An 18,907-nucleotide genomic window follows, 5' to 3' on the forward strand; every position below is an offset into this window, starting at 1 on the left:
CTGATGCGGGGCTAGATCTCACCACCCATGAGATCATGATCCATGAGATCATGACCTGAGCCAAAACCAAGAGTTGGACACTCAACTGAGTGAACCACCCAGAGGCCCCTAGAACTAGCAATATTTTAACCTCTCAAGCAATGCCCTCTTTTGCAAACTCCTCTCACCTTTTTTTTTTTTTTTTTGGATTATGCAGAAAGGAGCGTTGGCCAAGCCTGGAGTGGTCACGTATGAAGCTGTTCGTTGAAGATCTTTTTTCACAGCTATGATATCTTCCAGACTGATAGCTTAACTGTTTGGTCAGCAAATAGGAAGTTTTAGCAATCACAGGAGCACCAGCAGTGTCTAATTGTCTTTCCTTAGCCTGTACTTGTTTAGACACTAAATTTTACTCACTGGAGTAGTGAGATTTTGATACTGCTCTGAGGCATATTTTGGGCAGCCCTAATGATAAAGAGCATGGGTGTTATTATATCCAGTAAGTAGGACATTTTTCTATTAGGAAACAATGGGAAGATTTTCTGGGGATAAAGGAGAGAGGGTAGAAACCTAATTACTAGTCGTTTAGAAAGAGTATCTTGTTGTCAACATGTTTCTTTTTTAGTTTATGTCCTCAGTGTACATTATGAACATTTTTTTTTCTTCTGAAATGAAGCAGTACAAATTCTTTTCTAGGAAAATAAACTCCAAACAATGTTATTATTTCTTCAAAGACTACTGAGAGTGTTTATTATGGATGTGGAAATGAAAATGAAATTGAAGATTTGTCATGTATAAAAATGTTTGAAATTATTAAATCTGTTTCTGTGAATGTGTAAAAAGGTCAGTGTAGTGTAATTAAATATTGATATGATCAATTGTGCTCCTATCTGTAGCTGACTTTTTTCATTTACTTAGCAAACATTTAAACTACTGTGTGTATTTTACATCTGTGAGAAGGTCAGTGAGAGACAAGCCATATTCTGTAAAAAGAGCAAATAGCTGATAGTGGTCCCAACTTTATTAAAAAAGGTAGAACAAGTTAAGGAACTAACATAGGTGTAATTAAGACTTTTAGGGGAAAGTGAATTTTAAGATGAGCTTTGAAAGAGACAATGAACGGGGACTGGTGGCGAAAGGGATGCTTGACTGCTTGGCTGAAAGAGAGGAAAATCCAAGGCATGGTGGTAGAATGGGTGATGTATTAATGAGACAGAAGGATTCCAGGAAACAATTCATGCTGTTAAAGCACGGCAAAATTATTTACTGAGCACCTACAGACATCTTTCCTTGAGCTAGAGAAGTTAATATTGCTTTTACATGTGTTAAGTACAGGGATTCAGACCTCAATTCTAGAATGAAGGAATGAGGCCACAGAGAAATTTTAGGATTTGCTCAATTCTGTATGAAAAGATTGTTGAATATTAAATTTTTATGTTTTAAAAATAGTCAACTAATTTCAAAAGAGAGAAAAGAAGTTTTACCTCTTGGGGTGCCTGGGTGGCTCAGTGGGTTGGGCCTCTGCCTTCGGCTCAGGTCGTGATCTCAGGGTTCTGGGATTGAGCCCCGCATCAGACTCAGCTTGGTGGAGAGCCTGCTTCCTCCCTCTCTCTCTGCCTGCCTCTCTGCCTGCTTGTAATATCTCTCTCTCTCTCTCTCTCTCTGTGTGTCAAATAAATAAATAAATAAATAAAATCTTTATTTTTTCCTTTTTTTTTTTTTTAAAGATTTTATTTATTTATTTGGCAAAAAGAGATCACGGGTAGGCAGAGAGGCAGGCAGAGAGAGAGGAGGAAGCAGGCTCCCTGCTGAGCAAAGAGCTGGATGCGGGGCTCGATCTCAGGATCCTGGGGTCATGACCTGAGCCAAAGGCAGAGGCTTTAACCCACTGAGCCACCCAGGCACCCCTAAATAAATAAAATCTTAAAATAAAAAAATAAGTATACCTCTTTTAACAGCTGGTAAAATCTTGGTTTATATTCTGAATAAAATAGTTCATATATATTTAAGAAGAAGCACCTATTATATGACTTTTAAGGCAGTGTAAGGCTCTAAGAGGCTAGTAAATTTTAAAACATCAGTTTAAAAGAGTTTGTAAAAACAGTATTATACACAGTGCTTACTTAATTTCAACAGTTACATTGTTCAATTATGTATAACCGTGATAATGGATTACCATGTTATGATGAATCATGATTTTAGTCTTTATAAAAATAATTTCAGCAACACAAAAGGTTTTGCTTGGTACATCTCAGCTACCAGTCTGATCTTGTTACTGATACTAAAATTTCATCTTTATGAATGCTTTCACCTAAACCTTTAACACTTTTCCCTAGGGTTTTTTTTTTTTTTTTAAGGTTTTTATTTAAATTCCAGTTAGTTAACAGGTTGGGTAATATTAGTTTTAGGTGTACACTATAGCGATTCAACACTTTCATATATCACCCGGGCTCATCACAATAAGTGCACTCCTTAATCTCCTTTAAAATTCTAACATTTAAAATATTTAGATTGTGCTTGTCTTTCACATGAATGGAGAAATTATGCCCCCATTTTTATCATAATATTATTTGTTCTGTCAATAAATTAAAAAAAAACTGTTTTAAAATATGTCATCACCTATAGCTGAAAGACAAAAATAATTTCACCGAATACTGAAATTCGGTGAAACTGGAATGTAGGGATAGGATCTTTATAGTAAATAACATACTCTAGGTTCATAAATTCTGGGATAAAGAGCTATTCAAATAGGATTGGTAAAACAAAACAAAATGAAACAAAAAAATATCCCAGCATAGGGCTATAAGAATCAGTAATCCCAAAAAGCCATTCTTGGATTTGAGTTTGTTAAAGGGTGTTGTGTTTTTGTTTCTTTGTTTTGTGTGTGTGTGTGTGTGTGTGTTTGTGTGTGTGTGTGTATGTTTGTTTGGTTAAGGTTTTTGGACAGTGATATAGAGTGATAGGGTATTTCGGGAATGCTGTTTTTATGGAATAAATGATCATAATGACAGATATTTTTAGTTAAGAGAAATGGCAAATCGGAAAGGTAAGTTTTATTCTATCAATGTGATGTGGTTAATTTCTAAATATCTTCCACATCCTGTTTTCCCCAAATGATTGCTTTCAATTCAGTAGATTTAACTTTTAATACTTAATATATAACTTGGGTAGATGGTACAAAATGTTAATCTTTCTCCTGCCATTGAATAGTTTAAAATATATTTAGAAGATATGAAAAGAGAAAGCAAATATCAAATGAGGAAGGATAGGACGAATAGTAAAACACTATATAAATAAAGTTTTAGAGGAAACTTAATGGGGAGAATAAAATTTAATCAGTAATAGTCTGTAACAAAGTCTTGATGTTTATCATAATTGGCTTCATAAAAATCTCTGCATTTGCTGTGCTCATCTCCGTGGGAAACAACTTCTTTCAAAACTCTGTAATATGGTTTCAGGGATAGTATGTAGGTTTTTGAAAGCCATTTTCAGTTTGTGTGTGTTTTTTTTTTTTTTTTATAAACCTGGGGGGAACATTTCCAAAGTATTAAAAATTGAAAAGAATTATAAGTAAATCAAAATGTTTGCTCTACTGTGGCATGATCATGAATAATGGAAAACTGTAGATATGTTGTGAAATTCAGAACATCTATATCATTGTAAAACAAGCCATTTTGACGGATGTGTTTCTGATGAAGTTTAAGTGCTGAAAGGATGGCCAGTTGTTTTCTGTAAATGATCATGAAAATGATAATGTCTGTCAGCTGAGAGTATGCCTCTTAGTTTAAACAATCATGAAAATAGTTTCTACCTGTTGTGCTGGTAAAGTGAGATCATTCACAGATTTGGTGTTCATGCCACCAGAAAGACAGAGGGGGGGAGGAAATCAAAGGACTCAAAGGCATTTAGGGAGTAATGCAAAAATTCTCCATGTAGAGACATTTCACACAGCAGGAACTTAAGTCCATGTGTAGAACAGGCTGCTCACATGGTGAAAAACAAAACAACACCGCCCCCTCCCCTGCTCGGTCTCAGCTCACCCCCCTCACTCCATTGACATGCATAGCTGGCCTGGTAGGTGTAAAAATAGACTGGCAGAGCCTGAATTGGAAATGGTCACTGAATGCAGCCTGCAGTTGCTGGGGTTTTGAGTTCTCTCTGCCACCAGCAAGCCAGCCAGCAGATGGGGAGAATTGGTGAGGGGCGTGTAGGGGAACTGAGCAGAGGAGCCAAGGGTCGTCCGGATGCATTGTCCACAGTAGCGTCCCCCTGGGAGCCCTGGACAGACCACAGAGGGCAAGCACAGGCCCAGTGACAGCAGGAACTGTAGAGCTGAGATGGGTAATGCAGCTCTCTGCCCGTCCTGTCATGCGGATAAGAGCGTAAGAGCGCAAGGACACATGCAGGAACTGGATAAAACCCCAGACTACTATGGCTGTAACAGCGAGGACACCAGAGAACTTGAGGTCTGGGTAAGTTCTAAGCCACACACGAGGAGGAGGGGAAGATGGTGGCATAAGGTTCGACCGTGGACCTCATTGGTCCACCTCCAAACTTCCTGGAAGGAAGACGACAGAGTAAAACCGAGGTGATCCAACTACCCAGCTGCCTCTGGTTCGGTGGCACGCTGTTGTGTCCCCTTCGTGGGCCATGGGGCGCCCCGTGTCTGTGCCTCTGGAGTTCGGCTTTAGCTATGAACTGACATTTGGAAATAAGCGGTGATGCTGTCGTTTTCATTTGAAATTTTGTGCAAAGCCAAAGATGTATTTTATTGCAGAGTGACTTAGAGAAATATTGCTCCGATTCACTTATATTCAGGCTGTCACATTCTTCGGCCTATTTATATATTCATGTATAGTTCATTTTCCATGAGATCACAGGGCATTTTTTAAGCAGGTGCTAACTTGGAATCCCAGTTGCAGCCCATAAAGGTATTTTACTTCCAATACCTGACTAACTTCAGTGAAAAGTCCTTTGAATGCCACTCTAATGATGATACTGTTTTGTGCAGAGGCTTAAAAGTTGAGCAATCAAATGTCAAAGCTAGCTTTCAGATTGTAATAATTCATAGTCACGATATGTTTCTTAGAATGGTTACAAAGGCCTGTTGTGATTTTTAGCTGAGAGGGCCAACAATCTCTAGCTGAAATATTTTGATTTTTAAATTTGCTGGAGAGTAAAGATTATCTTTGATCTGTCAGACCCAGGAATTTGACCTTATTGCAAGTTATTTAATTTGGAGTGAAACCATGAGACTAGGATTATTGAGGATTTCTGAGTGAAAGAGACGGAGGGGTTGTACTCCTCTTCAGGACGTGACACCTGATATTTCCGGGGATGAGAAGAACAAGTAGGTGAGGAGTCTGAGGTGCTCTTTGGCTGTTACTTTGATCTGGAAGAATCTCATAATTTCCTAGCATTGAATTCTGTCAGACTCCAGGGAAACTGAAACAGAACTAAGAATTTATCAATAAAACAACATGCAGAGGCAGTGTTTGCAGTTAACAGAAGTGAAAAGAAAGTCTGTCAGCACTATAATGAAAAAGAAGACAGTGCTTCCGGGATTGGGAATGAAGTCCCCACAGGCAGGAGAATAAACAGTCCCAAGGGGAGGGGAGGACACCTGCCTTCACAATCACGCAGCTGAGGTTTCTCCTTCTGGGTTATGGGTTAAATTACCCACATCCACCAGGAGAGTCACTCCGGATCGCTAAGCAGTGCTTCTAGTGCAATTTCTGAACTGAGGTGGGGAAAAAAAGGTAAACTTTTTGGGTAACTTTTTAGTGACCCAACGTTTGCTTAGTTGTAACGTGTAAATATAGTCCCTAAGAAGTAACTGTCTTGTTTAAAAGGTAGTTTCTATGAATATTTTTTTTATTAATTTAGAATTTAAACCATTCTTTCAAATGTTAGTTAATAATTCTTTCCACATTTTTAAGTTATATGAATGTATTCCATTTTCTCACCCTTTAAACATCATTAAGAAAAATGTAATGTCTGAAAATATAGGTGCTTTAAAAATTAAATATAGGCAAACAAGTGACAACATGCTTCTGAGGTCCAAGGGCTGAAATGAGAAATTCACTCAAAACTTCAGAGTTCAGAAAACAGTTCAGTTTTCAAAGAAATAATCACCAGCAACATCATTCTTTCATTATAATCCTTCTATTTCTATTCATGTAGATACTGGTCCTGAAAAATGTGAGTTGATTTAAAAAATAAACTATAATCTGATTACTCTGACTTAAAAAACATAACAGGCTGATCATTGAATAAACTTTTCTGTCAATGATTTTATAGATGGGAACGTATAATGCTTGCTATAACTTGGAAAGTTATGGTAGAGGTGGAAATGCACCTGTTGTCTTCCTTCCCAAGTGACAGTCTACTCAGAAATTTCTCCACTTTGTGGGGCCATAATAATAATAATAATAACAACAACAATAATAATTCTTAATACAGAGGTTGGCTTAAGCTAAATATGTGGTTTTGTCTGGCTGAAGTTTTCCAAACTTAGGAAACTCTATCATCTTTCTTTACTGTTAAATGGGTACTATAAGACTGAAGTCACTCCTTCCCTAATCATCTAGATAGATATTCTCCTTAGTCAATTTCCATCATTCATGCTTGTCACAATTAATGGTAAACAGTTGTTAAGAGCTTTAGAACTTAATAATTTTTATTTTTATAATATTATTTTTTGGTGAAGGAAGACAGAAACAGAGGTACTTGGCACCTTTTTCATAGAAATAAACTTAGAAATGTTTTAGATAATTTATTATGTCATTAGGCCAAATATTTCAAATTAATAAATTCTCTAATTTTTTTCATAATCAGAACAAAACGTATGAAAAAATATAATTTTTGAGATACTAAAACTGCTGGGTTTTATATAAATCAATACTTCATTCTTTTCTGTAAATTTTACTTAGAATTTTGAATATTCTGACATTTGTATAGATAAGTATAGCAATGAGGAATAAATCAATTATCAGGAATTGTGTTGGAAGTCAGGAACCAAAAATAATTTCTTCTTGAACCATACTATTGTATGTCCATAATTGCAATTCCACTTATAAGTTTATAGATTTTTAAATATTTCCTTTTATAAAAAAGAAAAGAAAATCAGACCAGAATAATTTCCAGAAATATTACACAGCAAGCACAAAAATTATACGAAAAAATATAAAACTAAATATTATTTTGGTATTATGATAACTTTAAAAAATGTAGTGAAAAAGATGAACAGCTAATGTTACAAAAATTTTTAAAGTTCTATAACTGGACAAATAATATGTTTTTTTCCTAATGTATATACAAGTTAATGTTTAAATTCCAGAGGACAGGTCAACTAAATTTTTTCTGGAAAGAACTATAGGGAATGAACATTATAGATGTTGCTGGCTACCTGGTCTCTGGGTCTCTGGGCAGGAACTTCTCTGTAGAGAGAAAGCAGCCGTGGACAAACGGGAAACAAGTTGGTCTGGCTGTATTCAAACAATTACTTAATTTTTCTATTATTATTCAATTGCTAACTTTTCAGTTACTAAATATTAATGTAGTCATAATTTTTTTCATTTGTAAAGATACAAATTAAAATAATCATAAGTGACCATTCTGTTAACAAAGATATAAAATGTAATAATATGAAGTTTTAGAAGATTGTGTTGAGACTGAGCAACATTCCTGAATATGCTGTAAATTTTTCTAATTATTTGAAATGCAATTTGGAAATACATTTCAAACTAGTTATAATTTCTGGTTTTCACTTTTCTAGTGCAGCGAGGACTGTAGCAGCAGGGAGGTATTTGTGTGGAGATAAAAGTGTAGGCAAAACTTCTGGGCAGATTCCTACCCCCAACGGCAGGTGGACTGGACTCCACCAGTTTCATTTGTGTGAGTATTCCCAGTGCCTGTGAGCATCCCTCCTTTCACTCAAACTTCAGGGACGAGATAATTCTACCTCCAGAGACCTTTTTCCAAATGCACGAGAAATATCTGCCTTCCTAATGAAGATATTAGGCTCCTGAGCATATGCTAAGGGTTTCTTCTGAAATGCTGTTGCCTCTTACATTAGACCTGAAAGGACTTAAAAATCTGTTACTATTACAGTTCGGTTGTTTTGTTTTTCAGTTTAAAAATTTTTGTAAATTTGAATACAATTGACACACCGTGTTATGTTAGTTTTGGGTGTACAACATAGTGATTCAACTCTGTGTTATGCTATGCTCTCCGCAAGTATGCATACCATCTGTCACCATACAAAGCTATTACAGTACCATTGACTATATTCCCTGTGTTGTACCCTTTATTCCCATTACTTTTTCATTTCACAACTGGCAACCTGTATCTCCTATTCTCCTTCACCCATTTTTCTCATCTTCCCACCCCCCACTCCCATCTGGCAACCATCAGTTTGTTCTCTGTATTTATAGCTCTGATTCTGTTTTTCATTTAGTCTTTTGTTCTGTTTTGTTTTTTTTTTATATTCCACATGTAAATGAAATCATATGGCATTTGTCTTTCTTATTCTGATTTATTTCACTTAGCAGAATACTCTCTAGATCCATCCATGTTGTTATGGATGGCAAGATCTCATCCTTTTTTATGGCTGTGTAATAGTTCATTATATGTGTGTGTGTGTGTGTGTGTGTGTGTGTGTATCCCATTATATATTATATAATTATATATCTTACATCTTCTTTATTCGTTCATGTACCAATGAACCCTTGGGTTGTTTTCATATATTGGCTATTGTAAATAATGCTGTGATAAACACATGAATACCTATAACTTTTTGAATTAGTGTTTTCATTTTCTTGGGGTATTATTTTTAGTAGCTTTTTTTATAACCACTGTAAGAAAGCTTTCTTCATATAGTTTTGATATTAAGCCTAAGAAGAGCCAAGACTATAATAAAATCTATTCTGACAAAACATTTCAAAAAATATGAGATGATATAGAGCATGGTTATGTAATTTTTGGCTGATTTATTTAAAGATTGATGTTGAAAGAAGATAAGACATGGTTCTATCCTCTAGGAACTCCTAGTCAAGTTTTAGAGATAGAATTTGCCCACATGTAATCAATTAACTCTAAAGGCCAGTAGGCAATTATGCGAAAATGCAAGTGGTGAAATGAGTGCCTATAAGATGCTGAAGAAGGAGAGAACCAGTGCAGGCCAGTGTTTGGGGAGCGCCTCATGGACAGTGCTGATATTCAGTCACTATGGATCAGAACACCTGTACCAGTTGTTTACACCTTGAAATGCTTCCAGTAAAGGCTAATTAAACCATTGCTTCTATGGATCCACCAAGCTGTGCCTTCTACTGAGGCTACCTGGAACTTATTTCCAGGATTCCCCAGTCCACTCCATCCCCCAATTGAGCAAACAAAGGAATGGTGCCTAGACCAGCAAGGAGCCTCCAGGACCACCTTCCTCTAGGTCTAGAGCCAGCATCCACTGAGATTGGTTGGTGCCCAAGCTGTACCAGTTAAGTATTTGGAATATCCCTTCTGCTAATGGAGAAGTTAGAAGTCTGTAGTAGATCTTGGAAGCAGAGTACAATCTTGGTTCCTGTTGAGAAGAAAGGATACTCAGGGGCACCTGGGTGGCTCAGTGGTTAAGCAGCTGCCTTCGGCTCAGGTCATGATCCCAGAGTCCTGGGATTGAGCCCTGTATCAGGCTCCCTGCTCAACGGGGAGCCTGCTTCCTGCTCAATGGGAAGTCAGCTTCTCCCTCTTCCTCTACTGTCCCCCCTGCTTGTGCTTTCTTTCTCTCTCTCTCTCTGTCAAGTAAATAAATAAATAACATCTTTCAAAAAAGAGAGAAGAGAAGAAAAGAAACTATACTCAGTAAGCATGTATTGAGCATCCACTAAAAGCTGGGTACTGGGTCCACATTATCTTGGTTTAAGAAATGTAATCTAAGATGGACAAAACTGGAGTCCCAATATTGCTATGACATGGTAAGAAAGCACTGGGCGTTCTGGAATATCTAAGGGTGACAACTCAATTAGAGGGTCTCAGAAAAGTCAAATCTTGAACATTATGGGCAGATCCCAAACTCAGCGTTGCAGTCAATAGTAATGCTGGTATGATAGAGAAGCCACGTGTGAACCCCCCACAGCTTTGACAAACCTAGTTTCTATTGACCATGTGTAGAACTCATGAAATTTGGATAGTAAGCATGGGATCAAATTATCAAGAGCTCGGGCGTCTGGGTGGCTCAGTGGGTTAAGCCGCTGCCTTCGGCTCAGGTCATGATCTCGGGGTCCTGGGATCGAGTCCCGCATTGGGCTCTCTGCTCAGCAGGGAGCCTGCTTCCCTCTCTCACTCTCTGCCTGCCTCTCTGCCTACTTGTGATCTCTGTCTGTCAAATAAATAAATAAAATCTTTTAAAAAAAAAAATTATCAAGAGCTCCACAAGCCAAGCTTTAGAATTTGGATTCTATTCTAGGGAACGATCACTGATTGAAATCTGCTTTAGAAAAAGTGATTAGATGGTGGTTTGCATCCTAGAAGGTCCACTCCCTTTGCAGTGCCTAGCAGAGTACCTGGCACCTCATAGATGCTTAATAAATGTTTGTGGAAAATATGAATAAATTAATGACTAGGAAATCACCTAGTTAGCAGATCTTGCTGTGGGCATTTTCCAGCTGCAGGTGGCAAGCCTCTAGATGAAACCAGAGGCTGTGAAAAATGGAACAGTGATAGAGGCACCAAAAAAAGACTTTTCTAAAAACATTTAAAGTACTTGGTGACTAAGAAGTTTTCATTACAACTTTCTGCTCAAAAAAAGAATGTACCTTTACTTTAAATGCATTACACACTACTGCCATGAAATATTAATTGTAAGGAACATATTTACTATATAAAAGTATATATTTTCCTAAATTATTATGCATTCTTAAATCATACAAAAAAATGCAAGTTTGAGATTCAATGAAAGATGACCTTGTGGTAAGAGGGATCATTATCAACAATAGCTAATAAAATATTTCCCTTGTATATTTCTTATAATGAGGCTCATCCAAACCAAACATAATTCCTGAATTGAACCATGTAATAATTTTTAGTTGTCTTTCTTCTGCTGTATTTATTAAGAGTAGTCCCACTGTAGATAGTGGTTTTTTCAAGGTCACGTGTATGACGGAGGGAGAATACCCCAGGGAGAAAGCTGTCTTTCCAACCGTATTTTGCTTCCTTCCCACACAGACATCTGCCGTATTTCTTACCCACTTTCAATTGCTGTTTTAGATTTAATGCCCTTTTAGTGGGTGAAACTTAAAATGTATTATGCCACAAGAAATATCTACTGGTTTACTGATTCCTTCACTTTCATTTGAAAGTTCTCCTTGAAATTGGGGACATATTAGATCACATTTGACTGTCAGAAGTTGAAGTGTTTGGCTTTTCAAAACTTACATTCATATCATATTTGTGTGGGCTTTTGTGACTGTAATAAAATACTTTTGTGCCTTTCTTTATATTTGCTTATGAGACGTAAAAATACTAAAATGATCATTTGAAGTATAATCATTTCAGTAGTGTCTTCGAGCTAATGAGTTGTACCTAAAAGCTATGCAAAAGTCAGGTATTTAAACAGTAGAGATTTTGAATTGAAATAATGTTTTTGATGAATTATAAATGTTGCTGACATTTTAAGTTTTGAGATTTTTTGGTACTCTCTATCTACCTTAATTATCAACGAGTTACAAAAGGGAGCTTTGAAGTATAATCTTGTGTCATACCTGGTACTCTAACATTTTCTATAGTCTGGTTAACAACTCTATTAAATAAACATATCATGTACTTAAAATTAAATTTCTAAGATTGATAATTTCCCTAAATAAGAATTCTCAGTTTATCAAGGATAAGTTCAAGAAATTGAATCTCCAGGCAGAAATAATATATTAAAAATAGAGTTGGGGCGCCTGGGTGGCTCAGTGGCTTAAGCCTCTGCCTTTGGCCCAGGTCATGATCTCGGGGTCCTGGGATCAAGTCCCGCATGGGGCTCTCTGCTCAGCGGGGAGCCTGCTTCCCTTTCTCTCTCTGCCTGCCTCTCTGCCTACTTGTGATCTCTCTGTCAAATAAATAAAAAAAATCTTAAAAAAAAAATAGAGTTGAAGTCTCTTTAGATTTACTACTTTAGTATTGTATCTTTCTAGGTTGTTGACTTTCTAAAGGAAATTAGAAAGCATCTACTAAGACCTCTAGTAAAACAGAAGTGCACATGGTTAAGTGTCTGCCTTCTGCTTAGGTCATGATCCCAGGGTCCTGGGTTCAAGCCCCACAACCTAGCTCCCTGCTCAGTGGGGCATCTGCTTCTCTCTCTCTCTTTGCCTCACCCCCCTCCCCCACAATGCTTGTGTGTGCGTATGCATGCTCTTTCTCTCTCTCTCAAATTAATAGGTAAAATTTAAAAAAAAAAAAAAGAAAAAGAAGTAAAGAAAATTGTGACTCTTAACTTTCTGGAGATCACTGGTTGTCACATACAGCTTTTTTCCTCCCAGATTTACAAAAGGAAAATGGCAATTTTCAGAAATAACAGGCATTCAAAAAATTTCTACCCATAAGGTGTATGTTTTACAAACTTGGCCATATATCTGTAATATATAATAATTTTTTAAAATGGCTTATCATATTCAGCTTCCTATGCATTGCTACTTCAAACATTTTGACCGACTAAATGATTGATGATGACATAAGGGATAAGGCGTATTTGGGTTGTGTAATAAATACATAGAATGAAAGGTCTAGTTAATCCCTTATGTCAGCACCTCCTGAAGTGTATTCTGTGAACCGCTCAGATCAGAAGAATCATCTGGGGCGTTTTAAAGTGATGTAGGTTGCTGAGCCCCACTCCAGACCTCCAGAATTAGAATCTCTGAGGTGGGAGCCAAGAATATCTATTTAACAAGATTAAGCATGATCTCTAAGTAACCCTTGAGTGCACTAAAGTATGATAACTACTGCTTTATGTTCTGAGAGGTTGCTTTTCCTGAAGAAACAGGGCTGAGTATATACCATCAGCGCAAAAGGGCAACAAGAGTATAAAAGCCCTTCACATCTTATTAAGATTCTTCTAATCCAGGTTAATTCAACTGACAGCCAAAATTCTATTTAGTGGCAGTTACAGAAACCAAGACCACACAGGGTACATGGGAATGGAGTCAGCTCTGCTAGCAAATGTCTCACAAACTTATCTATATGTCTGTAATACATGATATTGTATGAACTCCTGCAGTTCTCCTATATGGTTTTAAAAGGAGGAAAGTCTTGCATTGCACTGCAGTGGAATTTTATCTATATTTATTTGTTTATTTTTAAGATTTTATTTATTTGGCAGAGGGAGAAAGAGTGAAAGAGGTAACACAAGCAGGGGGAGTGGGAGAGAGAGAAGCCTGTTTCCCGCAGAGTGGGGAGCCTGATTCGGGACTTGATCCCCGGACCCTGGGATCATGACCTGAGCTGAAGGCAGACCCTTAACCAAGTGAGCCACCAAGGCGTCCTGCAGTGGAATTTTAAATGATAGCACTTCGAGTACATTTAAGCTCCACTTTTAAAAGCTAGTAATTACTCTACACCTATATAGAATCCTTTTATTCATTGTTTAACCATGTAAATTCCTGTCAGAAATCTAGACACTGAGGTTCTATAAGACTCTGATGTGCAAATGTGTCCAATTTTTTAAAAATCATAATTTGATTCCACTCTTGAGCAGCCAGATTGAATAGCACGATTGTTCCAAATGATCTGATTCTCTCCTGGGATCCATATCTAGTACAATATCCTTGTTGAATTCCACACTTATGCCTAAAAAGTCATGCAGCACATGACAGTTGATTAACAAAGTTCTTCTGGTCTCATTAAAATTTCTTAGTACATCAACGAATGTGAAGTGTCAAATAGTCTTTCCATATATTTTCAACTTTTAAAATTATATATGCATTTCTAAATATCTGTAAAATTAAGTATTAAGTCAGTGTCTTTCAAGAAAGTAAATAATGAATCTCATTGTCTACATGCTCTTTCTTCCTTTCCTTCTTTCTTCCTCTTTCTCCCTTCCTTCCTCCTCTCTCTATTATTATATAATATATAAATACAGACTGAAATCAGTCTTTTCTTTGGTGCTAACTTACATATACTCACCAATTAATTTTTTGAAGAATTAAGCAAGAATTAAGATGGACATGTTAACTTCCATTCCTGTTTAAAATGTGACCCACATAGGGGCACCTGTGTGGTACAGTCGGTTAAGCATCCAACTCTTCGTTTCGGCTCAGGTCGTGATCTTGGGAACATAAGATCGAGCTCCGTATCAGACTCTGCACTCAATGTGGAGTCTGCTAAAGTTTCTCTCTCCTTCTCCCTCTGCCCTGCCCCCTCACCACTCCTCTGCATGTGCTCACTCATGTCCACTCTCTATCTTTCAAATAAATAAATCTTAAAAAAAAAAAATGTGACCTCTGTGGTTACAGCTACATGTCAGAGTCTAGTCATGGACAATTTCAGCCAAGTTATTGATCCTGGGTTGCTTTCTGGCCCATACCTAACCTCTTGATCCAGCTTTGGGAATAGACCTATTCAGGATCAAAAGTTGACTTAGATGTGGAAAATGACAGGAGAATGAATGAATGAATGAATGAATGAAAGAAATATAGGAATATGGGGGGATTCTATATTAATTATTAATAATAATAGCTACCATTTATTTAGTTCTTATTATTTGCCAGGTTCTGTAATGATGCTCTGCATACCACTGAGCATAAATGACATTTACTCCTGATGATAGTTCTGTAAGTCCAGTATTAAAGTTTCCTTTCGTGAAGTGTTTGCTACCTCAATACACTCTCCTTAGGGATTTTACATATATTACCTTATTTAATGCACATGATTCTATGCATTTTATAGACCAGAAAACTGAAGTTTGAGGTTAGTAACTTGCTCAGGGCCAGAGAGCTCATGGTGAGTGGTGGAACCAGGATTGAAAAGTAGACCTAAACTCACTCTGTTATGCTGGTTTTTCAAGGAAAGAAAAATGTTAAAAAGGAGATGTTTAAGGAAGTATAAAGTGGGTTTAAATATTTTCAGCAACTAGAAAAAATTGCCCATTTGGGAAATTTCAAGTAAGATTATAACTTTTGCTTAATACCAAAATAAATTAGATAATTAAAAGTTAAATGGAAAAAAAGTAATTTTTTAAAGATAGGAGAAAATGAAGAGAAGTATTTCATTGATTTCAGTATTGGAAAGCACAAAAGCAATGAAATAAATATTAAAAGTGAGGTTTATACTTTTTAATTTATAAAATTTAAAACTTCTGAAAGTTAAAAGATACATTAAGAAAATCACAAACTCAGAAAAACTTGCAACAAATATGACAAGATGTTAACTTGTCATTATAAAGTTTTTAAAAGTAAAAAAGACGTTTAAAACTGTAAGAGGACCTAAAGGTGAACAAACAAATCAAGGAAGACAGAAAATGTAATAGGCACTAAGTATATAATTAAGTTTTCAAATTCTTCGGAAATAGAAAAGATAAGTCAAAACCGTAATGATACACATACCAGTTGAGCAAAGCAACTCTCTGTGTGTTGTGTTGACATAGGCTCTTCCACTGTCAGGTATGACTGTGTCTTTTTTTTTTTTAAAGATTTTATTTATTTATTTGACAGAGAGAGTGAGCACAGGCAGATAGAGTGACAGGCAGAGGCAGAGGGAGAAGCAGGCTCCCTGCTGAGCAAGGAGCCCGATGTGGGACTCGATCCCAGGAGGCTGGGATCATGACCTGAGCCGAAGGCAGCTGCTTAACCAACTAAGCCACCCAGGTGTCCCATGACTGTGTCTTTTGATTCAGGCTCTCTCAAGGATAGTTGTGCAGTATTACAATATGTACCAAGAATTGGCGTCTTTGAAATGATTATTCCACCTTTAGGAATTTAAACAACGGACATAATCAAAACAGGCACAAAGACTTACATAAAAACCTCTTACCATAGCCTTTTTGACAATAATGAAAATCAAAAGTACTAGTTGTACAAAGGAGAAGCTAAAAACAATTATAATCTACCTGTAAAACTATTGTATGAGATTTAGAATATCTTCTGTTTTTAAAAGATTTTATTTATTTAACAGACAGAAATCACAAGTAGGCAGAGAGGCAGGCAGAGAGAGAGGGAAGCAGGCTCCCCGCCGAGCAGAGAGCACAATGGGGGACTCGATCCCAGGACTCGGATTGTGATCTGAGCTGAAGGCAGAGGCTTTACCCTCTGAGCCATCCAGGTGCCCCTAGATTTAGAATATCTTTTAAAGGTTTTGAATGATGTAGGCAATACTTGGTAATGTTTTAAAAGTAGAAGATAGGGTAATACTATCCCAACTTCGCAAAACATCATCTATACACACGTCTATATTGTACGTGTAGAAAAATTCTAGAAGAAAGTACATCAAGATATGCACTATTAAGTTTGAATAATGGGATTATGGCTGCTGGCTGATTTTTTTCAAAGTTTATTTTTCCATTGTTCTAAATATGAGAATTTGTATTTTATATTTATCCCCCTACTTTGTTTAAGGGAAGAGAGATTATAAGATCAAGAAAGGTAGTAAAGAACATAAGAAGTTATATGATTTTAGACAAATACTTTTCCAGTATATATATTTACTTTTTAGGTTTTTTAACAAATTATTATTTTATTTGATATCCTACTGCTATTTAGCTTTTTATCAATCTGGAGGAGCTGCCTTTTTACGGGTACATTTTTACTAGTTAATTTTTACAGGGAAAGTAAAATTTACTATTAACCTCTCTTATAGGTGTAATCAACATTTAAACAGCAGGTGTGGTGATTAATTAAGAACAGCTGAAAGAGGTTTCATCCCTGTTGGAAGCAGTCCAGGTTTAAATCCCACTCGGGGAAATATGTCAGTATGAGCTAGTAAAAGTCTGCATGCTGCTTTAAAAACAGAGGAACAAATGTTGTCTTTGAAGCTTACCATGCTGTGGAGCTTGAAAAAACTTCCTTTTTGTGGTAATAGTGATCACTGTGATAGAAACATTGCTGTAGATTCACTCGTCAAATAGAATATGCAGTAATATTTTCAAATAGTGTAACAGTGCCCTTAAAAGTCATGACTCTTGGGTACTTGGGTGGCTCAGTCATTGAGTGTTTGCCTTTGGCTCAGGTCATGATCCCAGGGTGCTGGGATCGGGCTCCCTGCTCAGCAGGGAGCCTGCTTCTCCCTCTCCCACTCCCCCTGCTTGTGTTCCCTCTGTAGCTTACGTGTACAGGCTCTCTCTCTGTCAGATAAATAAATAAAATCTTGAAAAAAAAAAAGTCATGACTCTGGGTTGGCAATGTTAAAGAAAAGAAATCTTGGTATTCCAGTGGTGTCGGCACCTTATGATTCCAATTTTGGGCCCTGCGCCTAGCACAGGACAGGGAACTGGACAGCAAGAGAGATCAGAACATGATCATTGGGCCAGGAATGCAGCTTCAGTAACTTTTCCCCAAAACAGAAAGCCACAGGTAATCCTGTAAGTCAGTCAACAGTGGAAAGTGAACAGTCAAACTCAGGCGGGGGTTGGGGTGATAGGGAGACAGTAATGCTTGGTGGTTATGATTATGGCCTCCTGAGTGAGACTGGGGTCGAGTCTCAGCTCTGGCATTTATTACCAAAAGTCCATGGACAAGTGGCTTAAATGCGGTGAGCCTCAGTTTCCTTATTTGGGTGGTTTAGGAGACCCAACAAGACTATAAATGTTTTTGGCATACGGTACAAGTAACCATTAATATTATAGTGGAAAGAATGAGAAAAAAATACAAAAGGCACGAAGTACTGTCCATTCCTTTAAGGGGTTTGCAGTCTGGTTGAGGAGCAGAGTATACGCACACAAAAGCAAACTGCATGTTGTTGCCTCTCTCACAAGTGGACAATTTAGAAGAAGTGAGTCCAGGTGCCATGTAGAATCTTAACATTGTGTGTGTCCGTCCCTATTCTGCAGGAGATGCTCATAAATTTCAATAAGGAAATCACTAAAATGACATAAATATACGTGAATCAGGTAAAAATGTTGAAGAATTGACTCACTTGTTCGTAATGCTTTTCAACAATTATCTTAAAAAAAAACAGGGAAAACCCAGTCACAACATGTATGATCAAGTATCTTACTTGAAATCATAACCAGAGACAAAGATTTTAGGTCAGGCTAGATCTTCGTAATAAGTGCTAAATTAATAGTTACATTTAAGAGAAGATGTTATCAGTAGAAGAAGAAACTCAGTTCCTAAAATGCCCCACAATTTTTGTATGTGGGAAAAATAAACCAAATAGAAATGGAGCTTCTCAGCTATAGAGGATTGTATCCTGTAGTGATGCCACAGGAGTTGAATATATACCCCAGTTCTCATCATACTTCACGTTAGGTGCTGGGTTCCTCTTCCAAATATTGCTAATCAGAAATGGCCCAATGTAAACATCTTTTAAATGAAATTCTTAATATCTCTTATTTTCACAAGTCTTGTCCTTTAATTAGGGAGACAAAAGTAGCCTGCCACTTGGTTCTTGGTCAAGGACCAGTAACATCGTATTTATGGTGTTGATATTTATGAAGAGTTTTGACATTTCATCTAAGTTAATTTTGTTGGATGAATAAGATCTTTTTGGCTAAGGTTAATGCCGGCTTTGCAAAAGAAAGTTCTAATGCTGTCTTTTTATACATCCCAAAGTAACCTTATTCTCCTTTAGAAATTTTCTAAATTTAAGTTTTGAGCAACTAAAGTTAGAATAACTTATGTTTATCTTACCTGTTATCAGATTTGTATAAGCTTTGTATACATCATAATACTTCCCAAGGTTTCATTATCAACATAGTCATCTTTATTGGCTAATATATTTTTGGCATTGACCTAGCCTTTGAAAA

At 36.8% G+C, this 18,907-nt stretch overlaps 1 protein-coding gene across 50 annotated transcripts in view; it reads left to right on the forward strand.

The window, feature by feature from the left end:
* The window catches only part of ANK2 (ankyrin 2), a 664,974-nt gene that overhangs the window by 427,778 nt on the left and 218,289 nt on the right, over positions 1-18,907 (forward strand). For 8 of the 50 annotated variants that reach the window (XM_032333182.1, XM_032333194.1, XM_032333190.1 and 5 more), the window contains exon 1: positions 4,056-4,451. The exons of 20 other annotated variants lie outside the window; for them this stretch is intronic. In XM_032333182.1, the coding sequence (XP_032189073.1) occupies positions 4,317-4,451 (135 nt within the window). In that variant the 5' untranslated portion in view covers positions 4,056-4,316. Of the gene's footprint in view, positions 1-4,054; positions 4,452-18,907 lie in introns of those variants that run through there. 22 more of the 50 variants (XM_032333210.1, XM_032333213.1, XM_032333208.1 and 19 more) reach the window with 7 other exon arrangements.

Source organism: Mustela erminea, chromosome 2 (genome assembly GCF_009829155.1).
Source record: "Mustela erminea isolate mMusErm1 chromosome 2, mMusErm1.Pri, whole genome shotgun sequence".
Lineage (NCBI taxonomy): Eukaryota > Metazoa > Chordata > Mammalia > Carnivora > Mustelidae > Mustela > Mustela erminea.